At 46.9% G+C, this 24203-nt stretch overlaps 1 protein-coding gene across 3 annotated transcripts in view; it reads right to left on the bottom strand.

Moving 5' to 3' along the window:
- DHTKD1 (dehydrogenase E1 and transketolase domain containing 1) overlaps positions 1-23738 on the bottom strand; it is a 60964-nt gene extending 37226 nt beyond the window's left edge. For 2 of the 3 annotated variants that reach the window (XM_054436023.2, XM_063669554.1), the window contains exons 1-6: positions 23471-23738; positions 11733-11888; positions 8771-8982; positions 5756-5950; positions 4225-4494; positions 1733-1904 (exon numbers count right to left, since the gene is read on the bottom strand). In XM_054436023.2, the coding sequence (XP_054291998.1) occupies positions 1733-1904; positions 4225-4494; positions 5756-5950; positions 8771-8982; positions 11733-11888; positions 23471-23624 (1159 nt within the window). In that variant the 5' untranslated portion in view covers positions 23625-23738. The remainder of the gene's footprint in view (positions 1-1732; positions 1905-4224; positions 4495-5755; positions 5951-8770; positions 8983-11732; positions 11889-23470) is intronic. The other variant, XM_054436020.2, reaches the window with a different exon arrangement.
- Between the last annotated feature and the right edge of the window lie 465 nt (positions 23739-24203).

Genomic DNA, 24203 nt, shown 5'->3' with positions numbered 1-24203 from the left:
TGAGCCGAGATGGCGCCATTGCACTCCAGCCTGGGCAACAAGAGCGAAACTCCATCTCAAAAAAAAAAAAAAAAAAAAAATTAGCTGTGCATGGTAGCATGTGTCTGTAAATCCCAGCTACTAAGGAGGCTGAGGAGGGAGGATCTCTTGAGCCAGGGATGTCAAGGATGCAGTGAGCCATGATTATACCACTGCACTCCAGTCTGAGTAACAGAGCAAGACCCTCAAAACAACAACAAAAAAAAACCTACCAATTTCCACAGGTAAAAAAGAAGCTGACTTTGATTCTTCACATCTTATTTCTTTTTTTTTTTCCTTTGAGATGGAGTTTCGCTTTTTTTTTTTTTTTTGAGACAGAGTCTCGCTCTGTCGCCCAGGCTGGAGTACAATGGCTCCATCTCGGCTCACTGCAAGCTCCGCCTCCTGGGTTCACGCCATTCTCCTGCCTCAGCCTCCCGAGTAGCTGGGACTGCAGGCATCCGCCACCACACCCAGCTAATTTTTTTTTTTGTACTTTTTAGTAGAGGTGGGGTTTCACCATGTTAGCCAGGATGGTCTTGATCTCCTGACCTTGTGATCCGCCTGTCTCGCCTCCCAAAGTGCTGGGATTACAGGTGTGAGCCACCACGCCCGGCTGGAGTTTCGCTCTTGTTGCCCAGGCTAGAGTACAATGGCCTGATCGTGGCTCACTGCAACCTCCGCCTCCCAGGTTCAAGTGATTCTCCTGTCTAAGCCTCCCGAGTAGCTGGGATTACAGGCACGCGCCACCATGCCTGGCTAATTTTGTGTTTTTATTAGAGACGGGGTTTCTCCATGTTGGTCAGGCTGGTCTCGAACTCCCAAGCTCAGGTGATCCACCTGCCTCGGCCTCCCAAAATGCTGGGATTACAGACGTGAGCCACCGCACCCGGCCTTCACATCTTATTTCTAACTATACTATTTTACCAAGTTTAGTGGTTGAACACATCCCTTTTCACTAAGCCCCTGGGCGCTCCAAGTTTGAATATCCTAGAGATAATGACTCTGGTGTTGTACTCATTGTGCTGATCTCTGACTTGTACCAGATCACCCATCCAGTTATAAGAAATTTGAGATGGCACACTGTGACTCCATCCTTGTCTTATTTCTTTGGATTTAAAAACCACACTGATAGGCTGGGCATGGTGGCTCACGCCTGTTATACCCAGCACTTTGGGAGGCCTAAGCAGGCGGATCACCAGAGGTCAGGAGTTCGAGACCAGCCTGCCAACATGGTGAAACCCCGTCTCTACTAAAAATACAAAAATTAGACAGGTGTGGTGGTGTACACCTGTAGTCCCAACTACTTGGGAGGCTGAGGCACGAGAATCACTTGAACCCAAAAGGCGGAGGTTGCAGTAAGCCGAGATCATGTACTCCAGCCTGGGCAACAGAGCGAGACTTCATCTAAAAAAAAAAAAAAAAATTAGCCAGACATGATGGTGCACACATGTGATCCCAGCTAATCAGGAGGCTGAGGCAAGAGAATCACTTGAACTCGGGAGGCAGAAGTTGCAGTGAGCTGAGATCGTGCTGCTGCACTACAGCCTGGGTGACAGAGCAAGACTCCATCTCAAAAAAATTAATTAATTAATTAATTAATTAAATGAAAGGAGGGATAACCAGTGAGGCTCATTGTTGTGTGTGCACCAGAGATTTCCCTAGGAATTCCATGTCGGCTTCAGCAACATCATTTCCTCCCCGTGTTACGTACCAATATCACTGCAGTATAAAGAAGACCTTCCTCTTTCAGCTGGAGTGGTGTAACCCAGCTGGTTATTAACAATCAAATGTACACTCCCACCAATTCTGAAATGCGGGAGATTTGACAGTGTGAATGTTTCAGGAACAATCCCTTGACCACAGAAAGAAGCATCACCATGCACCTAAATCACGAGACAAGGGGAGGGGTGGGGAAAAAAGAAATACAAGGGATTAAGAAATTTAGGTTTTCAGGTTGGAATAATTTTTTTTTTTTTTTTTTTTTTTGAGACGGAGTCTTGCTCTTTCACCCAGGCTGGACTGAAATGGCACGGTCTCAGCTCACTGCATCCTCTGCCTCCCGGGTTCAAGAGATTCTCCTGCCTCAGCTTCTCTAGTAGCTGGGATTATAGGCATGCATCACCACACCCGGCTAATTTTTTGTATTTTTAGTAGAGACGGGGTTTCACCATGTTGGTCAGGCTGGTCTCAAACTTCTGACCTCAGGTGATCCACCCTCTTTGGACTCCCAAAGTGCTGGGATTACAGGCATGAGCCACAGCGACCAGGCTCATTTATCACCACTTTAAAGAAAATGGCCTTTTCACCTTTTATTTCAGAAGTCAATCTTTTTTTTTTTTTTTTTTTTTTTTTGAGACAGAGTCTTGCTCTGTAGCCCAGGCGGGAGTGCAGTGGCGCAATCTCGGCTCACTGCAAGCTCCACCTCCCGGGTTCACGCCATTCTCCTGCCTCAGCCTCCCGCGTAGCTGGGACTACAGGAGCCCGCCATCACAATCTTAAGATCAGCTCAATGTACTGGGTAAAAATGAAGGATCAAAAGAGAGTATTATAAATTATGTGAAAGGTAAACAGAATGTCTGGCTAATGATTTCAAGATTTCTATTTAGAAACACCCTATCAGGCCAGGTGCAGTGGTTCACACCTGTAATATCTACACTTTGGGAGGCCAAGGCAGGAGGGTTGCTTGAAGCTAGGAATTTGAAACCAGCTTGGCCAACCCAGCAAGATCATGTCTCCCCAAAATAAAATAAAATAAATCAGTCAGGTACGATGGCACGCACCTGTAGGCCCAGCTACTCGGGAGGCTGAGACAGGAAGATTGCTTGAGCCCAGGCATTTGAGGCTGCAGTGAGCTATGATTGCACCATTGCACTCCTGCCTGGACAAAAGATTGAGACCCCATGTTGAAAGAAAGAGAGAGAAAGAAGGAAGGAAGGAAGGAAAAAGGAAGGAAGGAAGGAAAAGAAGGAAAGAAGGAAGGGAGGAAAAGAAGGAAGGAAGGAAGGGAGGAAAAGAAGGAAGGAAGGGAGGAAAAGAAGGAAGGAAGGAAGGGAGGAAAAGAAGGAAGGAAGGAAGGGAGGAAAGGAAGGGAGGGAGGGCCGGCCATATCATAATGAAATCCAATTCTGCCTACTCCCCATTTATTCACTGCAAGTTTCTGGCCTGTGAAAAATTAAAATGCATAGGATAACATGGCTATTCATATACATAATAGAATATTTGATTGCCTCATATATTTATGTATTTCTGTGGAATTTGAAGACTGATTCTGAAATCCAGGATTCATGGTCTCATGTAGTTAAAGGTTCATATTTAAATGAATACTCACAGAAGAAACATGACCACAGCCCAAACCTCTAAAAGATACTTGTTGTGTTACCAAAAACTGGGAGACAGGGTAGAAGAAGAACGAACCACACTGATAATTTCTGTTATTTGCCTTAATGCCAAAGACCTTCATTTTAAAATAAACAAGCAAAAAAAAAAGGCCAGGTATAGTGGCTCATGCCTGTAATCTCAGCACTTTGGGAGGCTGAGGTGGGAGGATCACTTGAGGTCAGGAGTTCGAGACCAGGCTGGCCAACATGGTGAAACCCTGTCTCTACTAAAAATACAAAAATTAGCTGGGCGTGGTGGCACGTGCCTGTAGTTCCAGCTACTCTGGAGGCTGAGGCAGGAGAATCACTTGAACCCAGGAGGCAGAGGTTGCACTGAGCTGAGATTTCGCCACTACACTCCAGTCTGAGCGACAGAGTGAGACTCGGTCTCAAAAAAAATAGTCATAAAAAAGAAAAGATAATAAAGTAAACAAGAAACGAAGTAAAACCACACTTAAAGTCTTTTTTTTTTTCACACTTGTTTTGTTAGATGTATGGATACCACAAAGTTTCCAAGAAGGCCATACTTCCAGAGAAATAATGACATCTATGCTCTCAGAAGGAGCAGGTTTGCCAGCCCATACCCCTAAGTTAATTCATGAGCCAAGCAAGGAAAACAGAAGTGGAAGCCCCAGGCTAAAGCCAGTTGCCTGAAGACTAAACCTCATGAATCTCCTGTTAATTTTTAAAACAATCCCAGAATCTTTTTCCAAGAGGTCATCTCAGTTTCATCATGAATGTCTGCCATCTGCTTTCAGCCCTCCCAACCCACACATTCTTCCCAGTTTTCCCCACCTCTGGCCTCACTTCCAGAAGCTCCAAGTACCTGTAAGCAAATGACCCTGTCCCCCGGCTGGGCTGAGTTGTCTGGAGAGTAATCGCCGTCTTGGCGAGACTGCTGCCTGCCGCGCGTTTTGCCCACGGCCACGGGGTTGACGGCCTCCAGGTGCGAGGGATTGGGCAGCATCGTCACGTGGAGGGGATGGTGCGCCCCAAAATCCAGGTCCACAGAGGAGGTCAAGTGAGACAGGACGTCTCCAGTGGCTGAGAAATTCTCTGGAAATTCACTTAAGCCTCGCATTTTACGGAACATCAGCTATTGTGGATACATTCAAAAGGAAAAAAATGGCATTCATCACAATGGAGACTAGGGAAGAAGTGCTGAGTTGAAATCATACAACAAAAAAGAAAATTTAAAGCCAGGAGTGGTGGCTTATGCCTGTAATTCCAGCACTTTGGGAGGCTGAGGTGGGAAGATCACTTGAGGTCAGGAGTTCAGGACCAGCCTGGCCAATATGGTGAAACCCCGTCTCTATTAAAAATAAAAAAAATTAGTCGGGCATGGTGGCAGGCGCCTGTAATCCCAGCTAGTTGAGAGGCTGAGGCGTAAGAATCACTTGAACCTGGGAGGCAGAGGTTACAGTGAGCCAAGATCACACCACTGTACTCCAGCCTGGGTGACAGAGCAAGATTAGGTCTCAATAAATAAATAAGTAAGAATACATGGAAAACCAATCCAAATACCAGCTCTGTCAATTAACTAAACTGTCTAAGCTACCTCCTGGACCAACTGCTCATATGTTTAGTTGCCTTTCCTCTTTTTTTTTTTTTTGAGACAGGATCTGGCTCTGTCTTCCAGGCTGGAGGGCAGTGGCACAGTCTTGGCTCACTGTAGCCTCCGTCTCCTGGACTCAAGAGATCCTCTCATTCTAGCCTCCTGAGTAACTGGAACCATAGGTGTACCACCTAATTTTTATGTTTGTAGAGACCATGCCACCTAATTTTTATTTTTGTAGGGACAGAGTTTTGCGAGGTTACCCAAGCTGGTCTTGAACTCCTGGGCTCAAGCACTCCTCTTGCCTTAGCCTCCCAAAGTGCTGGGATTGCAGGTGTGAGCCACCTTGCCCAGCCTTAGTTGACTTCCTAAAATGAATGATCACCAAGAGTTTTACTTTTTAAAAATTTATTTATATTCAGGCAGCATTTTGCTTTGTTGCCCAGCCTGGAGTGCAGTGGTGAGATCATAGTTCACTGCAGCCTCAAACTCCTGGACTCAAGTGATCCTCTGGCCTCAGTCTCCTGAGTAGCTGGGAACACAGGTGCGTGCCACCATGCTTGGCTAACTTATTTTATTTTTGGTAGAGACAAAGTCTCACTTTGTTCCACAGGATGGTCTCAAACTCCTAGATTCAAGCAATCCTCCTGCTTCATCCTCCCAACAGGCTGGGATTGCAGGTGTGAGCCACAGTGCCCGGCCATCACCATCACCATCATTTATCACCAGAATGAAACCAGCAGTTTTATTCTGTTACAATTAATCATATAGTGCTACTGAGAAACACAGCGAGTAACCTTACCTCTGGAGGGAACTGCAGAAGGCCTGTCAATAAATTCAGCCTCCCTCTATGGGGCATCCCAATAATGACATCAGTGATCCCGCTGTAGGCCGACATTTTCAGCAGCTCATGGAAAAAGCCCATCATGCTTTCAGCCCCTTCGCCTCCATATCGCTTCACTGTCGAGAACTTGGTGGCCAGAAAGTGGTCAAACTCCTGCAGAACATCATATCAGACGTGAGCTGCCAGGAGACAGCTAGCTTCTCCAGTGGACGGCAGATAAATCGGTGTGTGTTGTGAGATGGCCTCACACTCCCCAAGTAGCCATAGCAATGCCACTTTACTACATGTCCCAGAGAGATACTACATGTCCCAGAGAGAGACATAACATGGACACAGCGGGATGGCTTCCCAAGCATCCCGGACAGCAGAAGGGGCCAAGGAGAATAACCTGAGCGGCAGAATAACTCACCCCAAGGAAACCCCCTTAGAATGTGTGTTCTTTTGGACTGGAAGCCAGGCCTTAGATTTCTGCTGCCTCTTCCCAGTACCCCAGTTTTCACATGGGGCTCTATGGTACGAATCAAGGCTGCAAACTATCCAACTATCGAAACCATTAGGAAGGGGCTTCTTGCCATCTTGACATTCCAGAGTCCTGGTCACAGCCCCAAAAGAGGTTCAGTTCCATTTATTTGTATCGAGCCTCTCTTCCACATGTCATCTTTTGATCATCTTAGGTTAAGTTCTGAACTTAAGTATCTTTAGTTCTTAAGAAGCAAGACCAGGCCAGGCATGGTGGTTCACATCTGTAATCCCAGCACTTTGGGAGGCTGAGGTGGGTGAATCACTTGAGGCCAAGGGTTCAAGACTTGGCCAACATGGTGAAACACCGTCTCTACTGAAAATATAAAAATTAGCCAGGTGTGGTAACACGCACCTGTATTCCCAGCTACTCAGGAGGCTGAGGCAGGAGAATTGCTTGAGTCCAGGAGGTGGAGGTTGCAGTAAGCCGAGATCGTGCCACTGCACTCCAGCCTGGGTGACAGAGCAAGACTGTCTCAAGAACTGCAACTATACATAGCCCTGAATGGTGACAGTATGTCCTGTTATCAAAAGACTTTTTTTTCTTACATATTAAAAGAAATTTTAGGCCAGTCGCAGTGGCTCACACCTTAATCCCAGCACTTTGGGAGGCCAAGGTGGGCAGATCACGAGGTCAGGAGATTGAGACCATCCTAGCTAACACATTTAAGGCTGGGCGCGGTGGCTCACACCTGTAATTCCAGCACTTTGGGAGGCTGAGGGGGGTGAATCACGAGGTCAGGCGATCGAGACCATCCTGACTAACACAGTGAAACCCCACTCTACTAAAAATACAAAAAATTAGCCAGGCATCATGGCACGCGCCTGTAGTCCCAGCTAGTTGGGAGGCTGAGGCAGGAGAATGGCTTGAACCTGGGAGGCGGAGGTTACAATGAGCTGAGATCACACCACTGCACTCCAGCGTGGGCGACAGGGAGAATCCACCTCAAAAAAAAAAAAAAAAAAGAAAAGAAAAGAAAAGAAAAATAAATTTTAAAAAAAAATTTTTTTTAAAGGCCGGGTGTGGTGGCTCATGACTGTATTCCCAGCACTTTGGGAGGCCGAGGCAGGCGGATCATGAAGTCAAGAGATCGAGACCATCTTGGCCAACATGATGAAACCCCATCTCTACTAAAAATACAAAAATTAGCCAGGTGTGGTGGCACACACCTGTAATCCCAGCTACTTGGGCAACAGGGCGAGACTCCGTCTCAAAAAAATAAAAATAAATAAATAAATAAATAAATAAAACCTTAAGAACTATTTTTGTTTGTTTGTTTGTTTTTTGTTTGTTTGTTTGTTTTGGACAGTCTTGCTCTGTTGCCCAGACTGGAGTGCAGTGGTGCAATCTCAGCTCACTGCAGTGGTGTGATCTCAGCTCACGGCAACCTCCGCCTCCTGGGTTCAAGCGATTCTCCTGCCTCAGTTTCCCAAGTAGTTGGGACTGCAGGTATGCTCCACCACACCAAGCTAATTTTTTGTATTTTTTTTTTTTTTTAGTAGACACGGGGTTTCACCATGTTGGCCAGGTTGGTCTCGAACTCCTGACCTCAAGCAATACGCCCACCTCAGCCTCCCAAAGGGCTGGGATGACAGGCACGAGCCACTGTGCTCAGTCAGAAGTAAGGTCTTAAGGATCTTGTCATCTTTTATAGAGTGAGTAGACACATACACGAGAAGTACTTTGAGGAGAGCCAATAGGTCAATATTTTGGCAACCAACATTTTGTTACTTAGAATAAAGTGATGTGCTCAGAACAAGGATCTCTGAGGAAAAATAAAATAATAAAATGGTGTGTGTTATATGATCTGTTGTGTTGAAGTAATGAGAGATTTAAGTTTAGAGTTAATGGCTCAATTCCCTCTCTTCAGTAGTTATATATCTTTTTTTTTTTTGAGACAGAGTCTCGCTCTGTCACCCAGGCTGGAGTGCAGTGGCGCGATCTCAGCTCACTGCAGCCTCCACCTCTGAGGTTCCAGGGATTCTCATGCCTCAGCCTCCTGATTAGCTGGGATTACAGGTGTGCACCATCATTCCTGGCTAATTTTTGTATTTTTAGTAGAGACGGGGTTTCTCTATGTCAGCCAGGCTATATATCTTTATAGGCAGTGAGGCTAACCTATGCCCTTGCTATTAAATGCTCCTTTTTTTTTTGAGAAGGTGTTTCGCTCTTGTTACCCAGGCTGGAGTGCAATGGTGCGATCTCGGCTCACTGCAACCTCTGCCTCCTGGGTTCAAGCAATTCTCCTGCCTCAGCCTCACCAGTAGCTAGGATTACAGGCATGCACCACCACGCCTGGCTAATTTTTGTATTTTTAGTAGAGATGGGGTTTCTCCATGTTGGTCAGGCTGGTCTTGAACTCCTGACCTCAGGTGATCCGCCCGCCTCGGCATCCCAAAGTGCTGGGATTACAGGCATGAGCCACCGCGCCCGGCCTAGATGCTCCTTTTTACCTGAGATTCCAGCATTAGTTTCGACAGATGTTTTCGCTCTTCTGTGGTAAACGTCTCCTTTTGCAGTTCCTCAAACCGCTTGGCAAACCAGTCTTTCTCCTCCTGGCTCTGAAGTTGGGAGGTTTCAATAGAAATCTGCCCACAGTAGATTTGATTGAGATAGACTAACACTTCCTCAAGTGAGGCCTCTTCCTTCCCCATGTTCAATAATCCTGTGAAATACAATCAAAGGGGTCATTTTAAAAAATAATCATGTGGCAAGTTAATTCTGGAACATACCAAAATAATTACTTCAGCGCAGAGTGCTTTGTTCTTAATAACTTGGGTCATTATCAGCTGGGTGCCATGGCTCACGCCTGTAATCCCAACACTTTGGGAGGCAAGGCGGGTGGATCTCCTGAGGTCAGGAGTTCGAGTCCAGCCTGACCAATATGGTAAAACCCCGTCTCTACTAAAAAATTACAAAAATTAGCCAGGCATGGTAGCGTGCACCTGTAGTCCCAGCTACTCGAGAGACTGAGGCAGGAGAATTGCTTGAACCCAGGAGGCAGAGGTTGCAGTGAGCCGAGATCACACCACTGCACTCGAGCCTGGGTGACAGAGCAAGGCTCTGTCCCAAAATAAATAAATAAATAAATAAATAAATAAATAAATAACTTGGGCCATTATTAATGCTTATCTAGATTTTTTTCTAAAGAAAAAACTAAAAATGTGGTCAAAGGTCATGAAGTAGTAAAACTAGAAGGAGGGAAAACCCCCACTTCCTTCACAAGGACAGAGCCTGCTGCTGCTTTATACCAAGTTTTGTTTCTACAGTAATTTCTTTCGTGTGTGTGTGTGTGATGGAGTTTTTGCTGTTGTTGCCTAGGCTGGAGTGCAGTAGCACGATCTTGGCTCACTGCAACCTCTGCCTCCCAGATTCAAGTGATTCTCCTGCCTCAGCCTCCCAAGTAGCTGGGACTACACATGCATACCACCATGTCTGGCTAATTTTTGTATTTTTAGTATAGATGGGGTTTCACCATCTTGGCCAGGCTGGTCTCGAACTCCTGTCCTCAGGTGATCCTCTTGCCTCGGCCTCCCAAAGTGCTGAGATTACAGGCATAAGCCACCACACCCAGCCCCAACCTTTACTTTATATTGCTTAGCAAGCTTGTCCAACCCAACCCCCACAGGCTGCATGTGGCCCAGGACAGCTTTGAATGTGGCCCAACACAAATGAATAAACTTTCTTAAAACACTGTGAGATTTTCTTTGTGAATTTTTTTTTTAGCTCATTAGCTATGATTAGTGTTAGCGTATTTTATGTATGGCCCAAGACAATTCTAATTCCAATGTGGCCCAGGGAAGCCAAAAGATTGGACACCTCTGGCTTATGGTTTCTTTTTTTTTTTTTTGAGACGGAGTCTCGCTCTGTCGCACAGGCTGGAGTGCAGTGGCGCGATCTTGGCTCACTGCAAGCTCCGCTTCCCGAGTTCACGCCTTGCTATTAGAGGCTCCTTTTTTTTGCCTCAGCCTCCCGAGTAGCTGGGACTTACAGGTGCCTGCTACCACGCTCAGCCAATTTTTTTGTACTTTTTTTAGTAGAGACGGGGTTTCACTGTGTTAGCCAGGATGGTCTCGATCTCCTGACCTCGTGATCTGCCTACCTCAGCCTCCCAAAGTGCTGGGATTACCAGCGTGAGCCACTGCATCCGGTCAACTTATGGTTTCTTACAACAAAGTTTATTGTATTTCTTTTTTGTATAAAAAGATTTAAAGTATTGGTCTTTTGAGGAAGTTAGATGCATCACCACTATATTCCAACTGAGCCATTAATCATGTCACTTAATGTTTTCCACATTAACTTGTTTGCTTTTATGAGGTGCTGAAGAATCAGTTCTTTCTGCAGAGGCTCAAGAAAAGGGCCTTTGGAGGCCCGTATCAAAAAAAAAAAAAATAGAGAAAACTACCACCTTGCAAAGAGAGAAAAAAAGAGAGAAAACTACCACCTTGCAAAGCCCAGGTAACCCCCCAAACCCGAAGAGACACTAAAATGATCGTTGAGGGTTTAAATGCCATTACGTCTTGGGGTAGTTTATTACACGGCATTAGATGACTGAAACATGACTCACTGATACACACAATCAGAATTTGATACTTGCAAGACTAACTTCAAAAAGTAACATGAGGTAGGACCCTGAAATCATGACTGATGATGCAGGCCCAACTTTTTCTAAGTTCCCAGGCTGGGAAAGAAAACAGAATGAGGGGGTGCCAGCTTTGGAATGGAAGCAGCCCTGGATTTCACCCCACCTCTGCCACTGAGCAGCTATGAGTTATATAAGTTCTCTTTGTTTCTCCATCTACAAAATAAAGAGGACAATAACTACTTTTGGGAGTAATTTTGAGAATAAATTGACATATGCCAAGCATATGGCACTTTAGAGTTCGAGGTTTTTTGTTTGTTTGTTTTTTCAGACAGGGTCTCACTCTGTTGCCCAGGCTGGAGTGCAGAGGCACGATCAAGGCTCACTGCAGCCTTGACCTCCCAGGCTCAAGCAATCCTCTCATCTCTACCTCCGGAGTGCCTGGAACTATAGGCGTGCACCACCATGCCCAGCAATTTTTTTTTTTTTTTTTTTTTTTGGTAGAGACAGTCTCATTATGTTGCCCAGGTTGGTCTCAAACTCCTAGGCTCAAATGACCCTCCCACCTCGGGCTCCCAAAGAGCTGAGATTATGGGTGTCAGCCATTGTGCCCAGCCAATTCAATGTTTTTGAACCTTGAGAAAAAAGGCCTCCTCAGAACTTCTAGAATCCCAAGAATGCTCCTCCCTGACCGTACTTCAACGTGCCCCTCGGGTCTCCTCACACCTGTGGGAGCCTCAGCTCCAGTGGGGATGCCGCTTCTTCAAGAACAGAGGCAGGAGCCTGGCCTGGTGTGCAGCTCCGAGCTCCCGCCTGCTGTGCAGAAGCCATACCTGCCGTGTGGAAGGGTCCCTGCAGTGTCTGCACCAGGGCTTGGATTTCAGGCACATTCTCCAGCAGGGCTTGTCCGGTGAAGAGGGGGTTGATTTTGGCAGCTTTATGACCATGCTCGCGATATACTGTCACCAACCTGGCAAGGCCATGATCAACTAAATCAGGGGAAAATTTAAAAATACAAACAGTTTAGGAGATGACTACAAATCGCAAAAATCAGCTTTTCAAAGAAGCTCTTGAAGCCCTAGACACTTTACTTTTTATTTATTTATTTATTTTAGAGACAGGGTCTTGCTCTATTGCCCAGGCTGGAGTGCAGTTAGAACCTTTTTTTTTTTTTTTTTTTTTTTTTTGAGACGGAGTCTTGCTCTGTCTCCCAGGCTGGAGTGCAGTGGCACAATCTCGGCTCACTGCAAGCTCTGCCTCCCGGGTTCATGCCATTCTCCTGCCTCAGCCTCCCAAGTAGCCCGGCTAATTTTTTTGTATTTTTAGTAGAGATGGGGTTTCACTGTGTTAGCCAGGATGGCCTCGATCTCCTGACCTCGTGATCCGCCCGCTTCGGCCTCCCAAAGTGCTGGGATTACAGGCGTGAGCCACCGCGCCCAGCCAAGAACCATCACAGCTCACTGCAACCTGGGCTCAAGTGATCCTCCTGCCTCAGTCTCCTGAGTAGCTGGGACTACAGGCGTGCACTACTACACCTGGCTAATTTTTTTTTTTTTGGTCGAGATGGAGTTTAACCATGTTGCCCAGGTTGGTCTTGAACCCCTGAGCTCAAGTGATTCACTCACCCTGGCCTCCCAAAGAAGGCCAAGAAAACACATTTTTACAATTTGTGTTTTTATTTTCAGAACCCAGAGACAATTGTTAGCATATTTTCAAACTTCTTCTTTTTTTTTTTTTTTTGAGACGTTGTCTTGCTCTGTCGCCCAGGCTGGAGTGCAGTGGTGCAATCTTGGCTCACTGCAACCTGCACCTCCTGGGTTCAAGTCATTCTCCTGCCTCAACCTCCCGAGTAGCTGGGATCACAGGTTCCCACCACCATGCCTGGCTAATGTTCTGTATTTTTAGTAGAGATGGGGTTTCACTGTGTTAGCCAGGATAGTCTTGATCTCCTGACCTCGTGATCCACCTGCCATGCCTCCTGAAGTGCTGGGATTACAGGCATGAACCAACGTACCCGGCCCACATATTTTAAAACTTATAAGGTCCAAGGTCCATTTTATGAACAAGTGTTGCTGTGGAATGATTTCAGAGCCACCCATGCACTTGGGTTTGTATTCTATGCACTGCCAAAGCACACTTTTTTTTTTTTTTTTTTGAGACGGAGTCTTGCTCTGTCGCCCAGGCTGGAGTGCAGTGGCATGATCCTGGCTCACTGCAAGCTCCGCCTCCCGGGTTCACGCCATTCTCCTTCTTCAGCCTCCTGAGTAGCTGGGACTACAGGCGCCCACAGGCGTCCGCCACCACGCCCAGCTAATTTTTTCTATTTTTAGTAGAGACAGGATGGTCTCGATCTCCTGATGCTGTGATCCACCCACCTCGGCCTCCCAAAGTGCTGGGATTACAGGCGTGAGCCACCTTGCCCAGCCAAAGCACACCTCTTGTAGCAGGTTTAGTGAGGAAAGAACAGAGAGGTATTGAACACACACAGGATGTGTTTGCACTAATACAGCAGTTAGGTGAAGCCATAATAGGTCAAATAAATGAATCAAACCATCCCAGGAAACAAACTGATTTCAGCCTGGGGGTTAGTCCTATAAATTGCTAAGGGTTCTATTTTGAACCTTATTCAAGTTCTCCATCGCTGTCATTGAAGTAGACTATGTCTAAAGCACGTCCCTGTGGGCCACTCTCACCTTTTATTTTTTTTTTTCTTGAGACGGATTCTCACTCTGTCGCCAGGCTGGAGTGCAGTGGCGCAATCTCGGCTCACTGCAATCTCTGCCTCCCGGGTTCAAGTTATTCCCCTGCCTCAGCCTCCCGAGTAGCTAGGACTACGGGTGCGTGCCACCATACCCGGCTAATTTTTTGTATTTTAGTAGAGATAGGGTTTCACCATGTTGGCCAGGATGGTCTTGATCTCCTGACCTTGTGATCCACCCCCTTCAGTCTCCCAAAGCGCTGGGATTACAGGCGTGAGCCACCGCACCCGGCTCCCACTCTCTCCTTTTAAGAACATATTCATCCCTGGCTGTACAGCATTGCAGGAACCTGGTTTTCTTTCTAACTCCAGAGCCACTCAACCTCAGTCACTTTTGGGGGACTTCTCTTTGCCCATCTCTAAATATTGGTAGCCAGGCATGGTAGTGCACACCTATAATCCCAACGACTCAAGAGGCTGAGGGAGGAGCTTGAACTCAGGAGTTCGAGGCTGCAGTGAGCTGCAATCTCACCACTGCACTCTAGCCTGGGTGAGAGAGCAAGATCCCATATCTAAAAAATAAAATACATAAAATATTGGTACTCCCCAGCTCTGCCCAAGGCCGCCTTCTCAGTCTACTTTCTCTCTGAGCGATCTCCCTCCAACTCATGATTAGTGGTATAAGAACAATAGCAAATATATAGGGCAATCCCCATTCCCATTGCAAACCAGCGGCCATATTGAAAACGTCCCCTCAGAGGCCGAGGCCAGTGGGTTACTTGAGGTCAGGAGTTAAAGACCAGTCTGGCCAATATGGTGAAATCCCATCTCTACTAAAAATACAAAAATTAGTCGGGTGTGGTCATATGTGCCTGTGGAGGCTGAGGCAGGAGAATCGCTGGAACCTGGGAAGTAGACGTTGCAGTGAGCCGAGATGGTGCCACTGCACTCCAGCCTGTGTGACAGAGCAAGACCTTGTCTCAAAAAAAGAAAAAAGAAAACATCCCCTTAGAGAAGAACCCGTGTCAACGCCTAGAGATCACTGCTTATATTTCTTTTTCTTTTTTTTTGAGACGGAGTCTCTCTCTGTCACCCAGGCTGGAGTGCAGTGACACAATCTCAGCTCACTGCAGCCTCCGCCTTCTGGGTGCAAGTGATTATCCTGCCTCAGCCTCCAAGTAGCTGGGGTTGCAGGCGCGTGCTGCCACGCCCGGCTAATTTTTGTGGGTTTTTTTTTGGTTTTGGTTTTCTGAGATGGAGTCTTGCTCTGTCGCCCAGGCTAGAGTGCAGTGGCACGATCATGGCTCATTGCAACCTCTGTTTCCCAGATTCAAGCAATTCTCCCATCTCAGTCTCCGGAGTAGCTGGGATTACAGGCACATGCCACCACACCTGGCTAATTTTTGTACTTTTAGTAGAGACGAGGTTTCACCACATTGGCCAGGCTGGTCTCCAACTCCTGACCTCAGGTGATCCACCTGTCTCGGCCTCCCAAAGTGCTGAGATTACAGGCGTGAGCCACTGTGCCCGGCCCACTGCTTCTATTTCTAACTACTCACTAGCCAGGCTGCTAATGATGCACTAGAATACTGACACAGAAGTTGGCACAAAATAACCCTCCTTGCCACAAAGAACATTAGGCATGTAGCAGTTTGGCACCAGCAGAGAGGAAGTCCTCTCTCATGACAGGCACATCCTCCATTCACCCTGGCAACGCATGCTCCCTCAGACTACCATTTCTTCAAGCAGGTTTCTTCTTCCACCAACCCTATCTCCAACCCCTTCCCTCTCTGTCTCCACCTCCTTCCACCAAGACCTCTGGCACTCTGTTTCATGAAAAAACAAACCTCTCTGAACGTTCCTCACGCTCCTGGGCTTAATCAGAACTTGGCTGTCCCTAGAGAGCATGAGTACAATGTGAAGGTACTCAGTGGCCCTCACCCGCACCCTCCAATCTTGAAGACAAAGGTAGGCCCTCCTCATTCTTCACTGACATCTCCCTATCATTAGTTCTCTCTTTATAAACCCATCCTCTGAGGGACAAGCAATGGCATTAACTCATCTCAAATTGCCGACAGCCATTAAAAAATAATATTGTAGAAGAATGATTGATGAAAAAGCATCCAGACTTATGAATGGCTGGGCACAGTGGCTCACGCCTGTAATCCCAGCACTTTGGGAGGCCAAGGCGGGCCAAGGTGACCTCATCACCTGAGGTCAGGAGTTTGAGATAGGCCTGGCCCACATGGTGAAACCCTGTCTCTACTAAAAACAAGAAATTAGCCAGGCCTGGTGGCAGATGCCTGTAATCCTAGCTACTCAGGAGGATGAAGCAGGAGAATTGCTTGAACCCAGGAAGCAGAGGTTGCAGTGATCCGAGGTTGTGCCATTGCACTCCAGCCTGAGTGATGAGCGTGAAACTCCGTCTCAAAAAAAAAACAAAAAATACTTAATGAATGACCACAATATACAAAGCATGCACCTACACTGTTACACTGTGTATGTACATATGAGTAGTTTATAATATATATTTTATCTTATAGTATATGTATTAGTATATGTAATTATATATACTTACATATATGCACACATATATATTTCATAAACAAAAGAAACCGATCAAAAATTTAAGTGATAATCCTATGTAGAAATTGCTGACTTGTTCTTTTTTCTTCCTTTTTTTTTTTTTTTTTCATCAGAAACAGGGTCTGGCTGGCCAGGCTTGGTGGCTCACGTCTGTAACCCTAGCACTTTGGGAGGCGGAGGCAGGAGGATCACGAGGTCAGGAGATCAAGACTGTCTTAGCTAACACGGTGAAACCCCGTCTCTACTAAAAATACAAAAAATTAGCCGGGCGTGGTGGCGGGTGCCTGTAGTCCCAGCTACTCAGGAGGCTGAGGCAGGAGAATGGTGTAAACCCATGAGGCAGAGCTTGCAGTGACCTGAGATCGCGTCACGGCACTCCAGGCTGGGCGACACAGCGAAACTCCGTCCCCAAAAAAAAAGAAAGAAAAAAAAAGAAACAGGGTCTGGCTATATTACCCAGGCTGGACTCAAACTCCTGGGCTCAAGAGATCCTCCTGCCTCAGCCTCCCAAGTAGCTGGGATTACAGGTGCTCGTCATCACACCCAGGCAGACGTGTTATTTTTTGCTTACTGTATTCTCGCAGTTTTCCACAGTGAACATGTACAATAAAGCTCTTTTTTATATTTTTTTATTTATGATTTTTTTTTGAGACAGAGTCTTGCTCTGTTGCCAAGGCTGGAGTGCAGTGGCACCATCTCGGCTCACTGCAACCTCTGCCTCCTGGGTTCAAGCGATTCTCCTGCCTCAGCCTCCCGAGTAGCTGGGACTACAGGCCTGTGCCACCACATCCAGCTAATTTTTTGTATTTTTAGTAGAGACGGGGTTTCATCGTGTTAGCCAGGATAGTCTGTATCTCCTGACCTCGTGATCCACCCACCACGGCCTCCCAAAGTGCTGGGATTACAGGCGTGAGCCACCACACCCGGCAATAAAGCTCTTTCAAATGCAGCCATTTAGCGGACTTGCTGCCTGATGCACTCTAAAAGCTTTGGTTTGTGGCTTCTCTCTAGCATATGCAGCACTGCTCTCATCAGTTCACTTTGTGCTTATAAGAATCAGTTCTATTTGTCCCTAAGACTGTTGCTGTGGGAAAAAGTAAAATTAGGGGGAGAAATCAGAAAAATCTAGAGATTTTGCATTCAGATTGCTTTATTTATTTATTTATTTTTTGAGACGGAGTCTCACTCTGTCAAAATTGTTTTAAAAGAAAAAACAAAAGAAGTAAAAAAAAGAAGCAAAATAAAAATAAATGGAATTAACTGATCAAGTTCCAATTTCAAATGCTCTAGATAAAACGTACTTCAACTGTATTACCTTTATAATAAAGAACGAAATTAAAAGATTTCATTCTTTTTCCCTGGAAGGATACAAACATAAATAAATAAAAATAAAATTTAAAAGAATGAGAGCACAGTAACAGAATTATTCATAAAATACTTCCTATGACTGGATGGCCACTGTGGCTCACACACTTTGGGAGGCTGGGGCAGGAGGACCTCTTGAGGTCAAGGGTTTGAGACCAGCCTGGGCAACAGAGTGAGACCCTGTCTCTACAAAAAATACAAAAATTGGACAGGCGCAGTGGCTCACGCCTGTAATCCCAGCATTTTGGGAGACCGAGGTGGACGGATCACAAGGTCAGGAGATCGAGACCATCCTGGCTAACACGCTGAAACCCCATCTCTACTAAACATACAAAAAAAATTAGCCGGGCATGGTGGCGGGCGCCTGTAGTCTTGGCTACACAGGAGGGTGAAGCAGGAGAATGGCGTGAACCCGGGAGGCGGAGCTTGCAGTGAGCAGAGATCGTGCCACTGCACTCCAGCCTGGGCGACAGAGTGAGACTGAGACTCCATCTCAAAAACAAAACAAAAAAATACAAAAATTAGCTGGATGTGGTGGCGCGTGCCTGTGATCTCAGCTACTGAGGAGACTGAGGTGGGAGGATCACTTCAGCCCAGGAGTTTGAGGCTGTGGTAACTGTAATTGTGCCACTGCATTCAGCCTGGGCAACACAGAGTGTCTCAAAGAAAACAAAAAACAAAAACAAAAACAAAACTTTCTATTACTGCAGAAATGAAAGAATTACTGTAAGAGAAAAATGAATACCTTTATGTTAGGCGTAATACCGCCCAAACAGTTTACTGTTCATAATATCTGCAAAAGGTCACAGGAATTAGATTTGATGTTTAAGTCCCTAACGAAGCCAGAGAGAATAGAGAAAACAACAGCAGATAACACGCCTGCACTCCTCTTAAAAATAAAGGAGAGGCCGGGCGCAGTGGCTCACGCCTGTAATCCCAGCACTTTGGGAGGCTGAGGCAGGCGGATCACAAAGTCATGAGATCGAAACCATCCTGGCTAACACAGTGAAACCCTGTCTCTACTAAAAATACAAAAAATTAGCCAGGCATGGTGGCGGGCACCTGTAGTCCCAGCTACTCAGGAGGCTGAGGCAGGAGAATTGCTTGAACCCAGGAGGCAGAGGTTGCAGTGAGTTGAGATCGTGCCATTGCACTCCAGCCTGGGTGACAGAGCAACACTCTGTCTAAAAAAATTTTTAAAAAAAGGAGAATATCGGAAGCATGCTTCTGGCTCAGAAGACTAACACATGGTAGACGCTCAAGAAATATTTGTTATTATTTGAATGAAGTTCTGAGATCAAGAGTCATGCTTCATGATAAAAGCTTTTCAGAGCCCTCAAACTTAGAGTACAAGAGCTGAAGCAGCTTTTTCTCCCTCACTTTGCACCCTCCCATGCCAAGCCGTGGGGCCCGGTGGGGATGCACGCATTACTCCAGTCTGCCTTCCTGCTGGAAAGGCTGAGTCAAGCTGGGCCAGACTGAGCTTTTCCAGATTTTGAAACTCAGAATTGAGTGATAGCTTATGAGAAAAGAGCTAGCCAGAGACTGCGGTCTTCAGAAAAGCCTGGTTGAGGGCAGATGGCTTGAGCTCTGGAGTTCAAGACTAGCCTGGCCAACATGTGAAACCCTGTTTCTACTAAAAATACAAACATTAGCCAGGCATGGTGGTGAGCACCTGTAGTTCCAGCTACTCAAGAGGCTGAGGCAGGAGAATCTCTTAAACCAGCGAGGTAGAGGTTGTAGTAGCCGAAATCATGCTACTGCACTCCCGCCTGGGTGACAGAGCAAGACTCTGTCCAAAAAAAAAAGTAAAAGAGCTAATATTTTCATGGACTAGGTGCAGTGGCTCATGCCTATAATCCCAGAACTTTGGGAGGCAGAGGTTGGTGGGTCACTTGAGGTCAGGAGTTTCATAACACCCTGGCCAACATGGTGAAACCACGTCTCTACTAAAAACATAAAAATTAGCTGGGTGGGGTGGCACATGCCCGTAATCTCAGCTAATCAGGAGACTGAGGCAGGAAAATCACTTGAACCCAGGAGGCATAGGTTGCAGTGAGCCAAAATCGCCCCACTGCACTCCAGCCTGGGCCACGGAGTGACTGTGTCTCAAAAAAACAAATAAACAGGTCGGGCGCAGTGGCGCATGGCTGTAATCCCAGCACTTTGGGAGGCCGAGGTGGGTGGATCACCTGAGGTCTGGAGTTTGAGACCAGCCTGACCAACACGGAGAAACCCTGTCTCTACTAAAAATACAAAATTAGCCAGGCGTGGTGGTGCATGCCTGTAGTACTAGCTACTCAGGAGGCTGAGGCAGGAGAATCACTTGAACCCAGGAGGCGGAGGTTGTGGTGAGTTGAGATCGTGCCATTGCACTCCAGCCTCGGCAACAAAAGCGAAACTACATCTCAAAAAAAAAAAAAAGAACACCCGTGAATCACTACTCCTAAACCCACCTCCATTTTAAATTGGCATTGTTGATAAATAAATTCAAGTTTCCTTGGAAATTGAGGTTTACAGAGGTGAAAGTACAAGCTGTTACAAATACCTAGTTACAAAGAACACTCATCATCGGTCAAATTGTAACTAGTGAAACCACTGCCATCCAAAAGGTTACTAGAGGCAAATTCAATATCTATTTAATTATTTATTTATTTGTATTTATTTATTTATTTATTTATTTATTGAGACAGAGTCTTGCTCTGTCACCCAGGCTGGAGTGCAGTGGCGTGATCTCAGCTCATTGCAACCTCAGCCTCCCAGGTTCAAGTGATTCTCCTGACTCGGCCTCCCAAGTAGCCGGTATAGGCACACACCACCAGGTCAATTTTTGTATTTTTAGTACAGATGGGGTTTCACCATGTCAACCAGGCTGGTCTGGAACTTCTGGCCTCAAGTGATCTTCCCAGCTCAGCCTCCCAAAGTGCTGGGATTACAGGCATGAGCCACCACACCCAGCCTCAATATCTCTTTAAAGCCTTAACACAAGAGAAGTCTTAGTGAATGATGTGGTCATCCTATGTAGACATTTATTTTAGCCAAGATAAACATATGAAGAAAGAAGGCCAGTGAACCAGGCGCGGTGATAAACATATGAAGAAGATAAACATATGAAGAAAGACCAGTGAACCAGGCGCACGCTGAAGTGAGCTGTGACTGCACCACCGCACTCCAGACTAGGTGACATAGCAAGACCTCGTCTCAAAAAATAAAAATAAAACACATTAATAGTTTAATATGTTGCCTAACATATAAAGATACTTGATAATTAATGTTATGTTTGCACATACAAAATGCAAATGTACTATATGTCACAAATAAATTGCGTATATAGAACCCTCTTTTCATTCCTTAGGAAGTATAAATTAATCCCAACACTTTAGGGGGCCGAGGCAGGCATATCACCTGAGGACAGGAGTTCGAGACCAGCCTGGGCAACATGGCAAGACCCTGTCTCAAGTGATCTGTCTGCCTCAGCCTCCCAAAGTGCAGGGATTACAGGCATGAGTCACTGCGCCTGGCCCCACGTCTGCCACCACACCCAGCTAATTTTTGTATTTTTGCTAGAGACGAGGTTTCACCATGTTGGCCAGGCTAGTCTTGAACTCCTGACCTCGTGATCCGCCCACCTCAGCCTCCCAAAGTGCAGGGATTACAGGCATGAGCCACCACGTCTGGCCTAATAAATAAAATTTAAAAAATAAAAAGATTTGATGTGAAATATGAGGTGAAAAAGGTAAAGGTGGATTGCTCATCTCAGATTACTATAATACCTCTGTGGCAGAGACTGCTACGATTCCCATCTTCCATTCTGAACCCTCCCTTTGATAGTAATAGAAAGCCCAGTATATGGCCACCCAGAATAAAGAGCCACCTCCCAGCCTTCCCCATAACCTGGTGGCCATGTGACTAAGTTTTGGACAATGAGAACGTAGCAGCAATGTATGCAACTTCTGGGTCATGACCTTAAGGGGAAGGAAAGATGATATCCCTTCTCTTTGTATATCACAGCACCTGAACTCTTCCAATCTAATACAGAATTTGGTACCAGAGGTGGTTTGCTGCCCTAACAGAGCCTAAAAATATATATGGCATTGGATTAGCAGCCAGGCAATGGGTACCAAGGACACAAGTATTTCCACCTAGAAAGCTGATGGGCAGTGTTATGCTACAGGACAAAACACTTGGTGAAACTGAGGCAGACTACATGCCCTTGAAACCTGTAGCTCAGGAGTGTATGTTCATTGTTTCTTGTCACTTTCAGGAAGGCCCAAGAAGAAAGATGAAGTCAAGTTGGAGCTCCCTAATGAGCAAGTAAACAGGAAGGGGAATTCGGCTCTGCAAAAAGGAGGTACCCTCTTGGCCAGGCACGGTGGCTCATGCCTGTAATCGCAGCACTTTAGGAGGCCAAGGCCAGTGGATCACTTCACGTCGGGAGTTCAAGACCAGCCTAGCCAACATGGTGAAACCCCATCTCTACTAAAAATACAAAAATTAGCTAGGCATGGTGGCGGGTGCCTGTAATCCCAGCTACTCGGAACACTGGGGCAGGACAATCGCTTGAACCCAGGAGTCAGAGGTTGCAGTGAGCCAAGATCGTGCCACTGCACTCCAGCCTGGGCGTCAAAGCAGACTCCATTTTAGGATTAAAAAAAGAGAGAGAGACAGAGATATGAGGTTTATTTTAAATGCCCTCTGAAGTGAAGAGCAAAATATTGAAGTTCTAGTGTGTGATTGATGGAACATTCAAAGGTCAGGTGCCCAGATGCTGAAGGGGATCTTCAACGTTAATCTAATGATCAGATCAAAGATGCCAAATGATTTTCCTCTAATAAGCAATCTGTATTTATCTTCTACTCCGTGAGGATAAATAATGATAAAATAATTTTGGAGCATAAACCAAATACTCAAAATTAGTCTCGCAAATGAGCATGCAACAGAAGTTCCAAAAGCTGATATTCATGACTGTTAATTCATTAAAACCACCAGCACATATCGAGGTGTCAATAGAGTGGCTAAAAGGAAAAGAAAGAAACCCCACCAGCACATAGTTCCAAATTCAGCAGAGTTAAGAGTTAAACTCTGAAATTAAAGTAATAGACTAGCTACAAGGAGACAAATACATAATAAATATCATGCTGTCTTCCAAGACTGGAACTAACTGCCCACTTCTCCCAAGCAGTGCAGTCTTGGACCCCCCACCTGCTCACACAAAAGCCTCAGAGATGGTCCTGGAAATGTATCCTTGGGAGACCTTAAAACTTTACTTCTCCCACAGCTCCGCCTCATTAAAGAGCTGGTTTTCTAGGTTGGGTGCAGTGGCTCAGCCTGTAATCCCAACACGTTGGGAGGCCGAGGCTGCAGGATCAGCTTGAGCTCAAGAGTTCAAGACCAGCCTGGGCAACATGGTGGGACCCCATCTCTACTAAAAATGAAAAAAAAAAAGCCGGGCGTGCTCATCCCTCTGTGTCCCCAGCTACTCAGGACGCTGAGGTGGAAGGATAGCCTGAGCCCAGGAGTTCGAGGCTGCAGGGAGCTGTGGTCGCAGCACTGCACTCCAGCCTGGGCCACAGAGCGAGACTCCGTCTCAAAAAAAAAAAAAAAAAAGGAAAGAAAGAGTTTCTCACACGTTTCCAACAAAGGAAAGAAAAGCCCTTCCAAAACCAGGTCCGGACCAGCAAGATGGGAAGACCACCCAAGCGTGGACCTCAAGGATCCTCAGTTACAGAGGCTGGACAGGGGATGACCCCAACACTGAGCACCCACACCTACCCTCTACTCCCCTCACCTCCCCCTCCTCCCCACCGGCCGCGCGTTCAGGCCGGCGGCCGGTTCCCCGACCCCGACACCCCACCGCAAATCGGCCAGGGGAGGCTTCTGCGTCGCAGCCCTCGCTCCCACCGCCCGGGCCCCATCCCCGACCTGGGGGGCGCTCCAGGGCGCCCTGGGGCTTGCGGCTCTCGGGCTTCCTCGGCCGGTAGCCGTAAACGCCCCGCTCGGTCTGGTAGCCACGCCAGAGGAGAGGGGGAGCCCGGCCGAGGCACCGTCGTGCTGCAGCCGCAGTAGCAGAGGCCATGTTCACCGGATCTCCCGGCCAGCATGCTAAGGCGGGAGCCCGAGGGGGTCCCACCGGCCCTGGTAAATCCGGGACTCGCCAAGAGGAGGCCAGAGCCCCGCCCCCAGACAACGCCCCCGCGCCTGATTGGCCGAGGGGCCGGACCCTGGAAGCCAATCCGTGGCAGCGGCACTCACAGCGAAGCACCGCCCAGGATTGGGGCGGGATTCCAGGGCGGTTCCGGCGGCTGAGACCGCCCTGCTCCACCGCAGGGCGGGGCAAGTAAGTGTTCCGCGGGGCGGCACCTGCTCCCAGTACGAAACCTGGATGTAGCTGCAGCGCCTGTAGTCTCCCGCCAGGAGTGTTTACCTATCACGCCTCTGCCCAACCGCATAGACACAGTCTAGGGGGTCTGTTACAGAAAGGACAAATTAGCCACATGGTGGATAGGAAATGGCTAGGACTGAGACCAAGGGACGCAAAAAGCAAAGGTTATTTAGCGCAGCTACAAAATCAATACCCCTAATTTTTTTGTTTTCTTAAGAAACATTAACAGAGGCCGGGCGCGGTGGCTCACGCCTGTAATCCTAACACTTTGGG

The sequence above is a fragment of the Pongo pygmaeus genome, chromosome 8, assembly GCF_028885625.2.
Source record: "Pongo pygmaeus isolate AG05252 chromosome 8, NHGRI_mPonPyg2-v2.0_pri, whole genome shotgun sequence".
NCBI classification, from domain to species: domain Eukaryota; kingdom Metazoa; phylum Chordata; class Mammalia; order Primates; family Hominidae; genus Pongo; species Pongo pygmaeus.
This window is presented reverse-complemented; position numbering and strand designations above follow the sequence as displayed.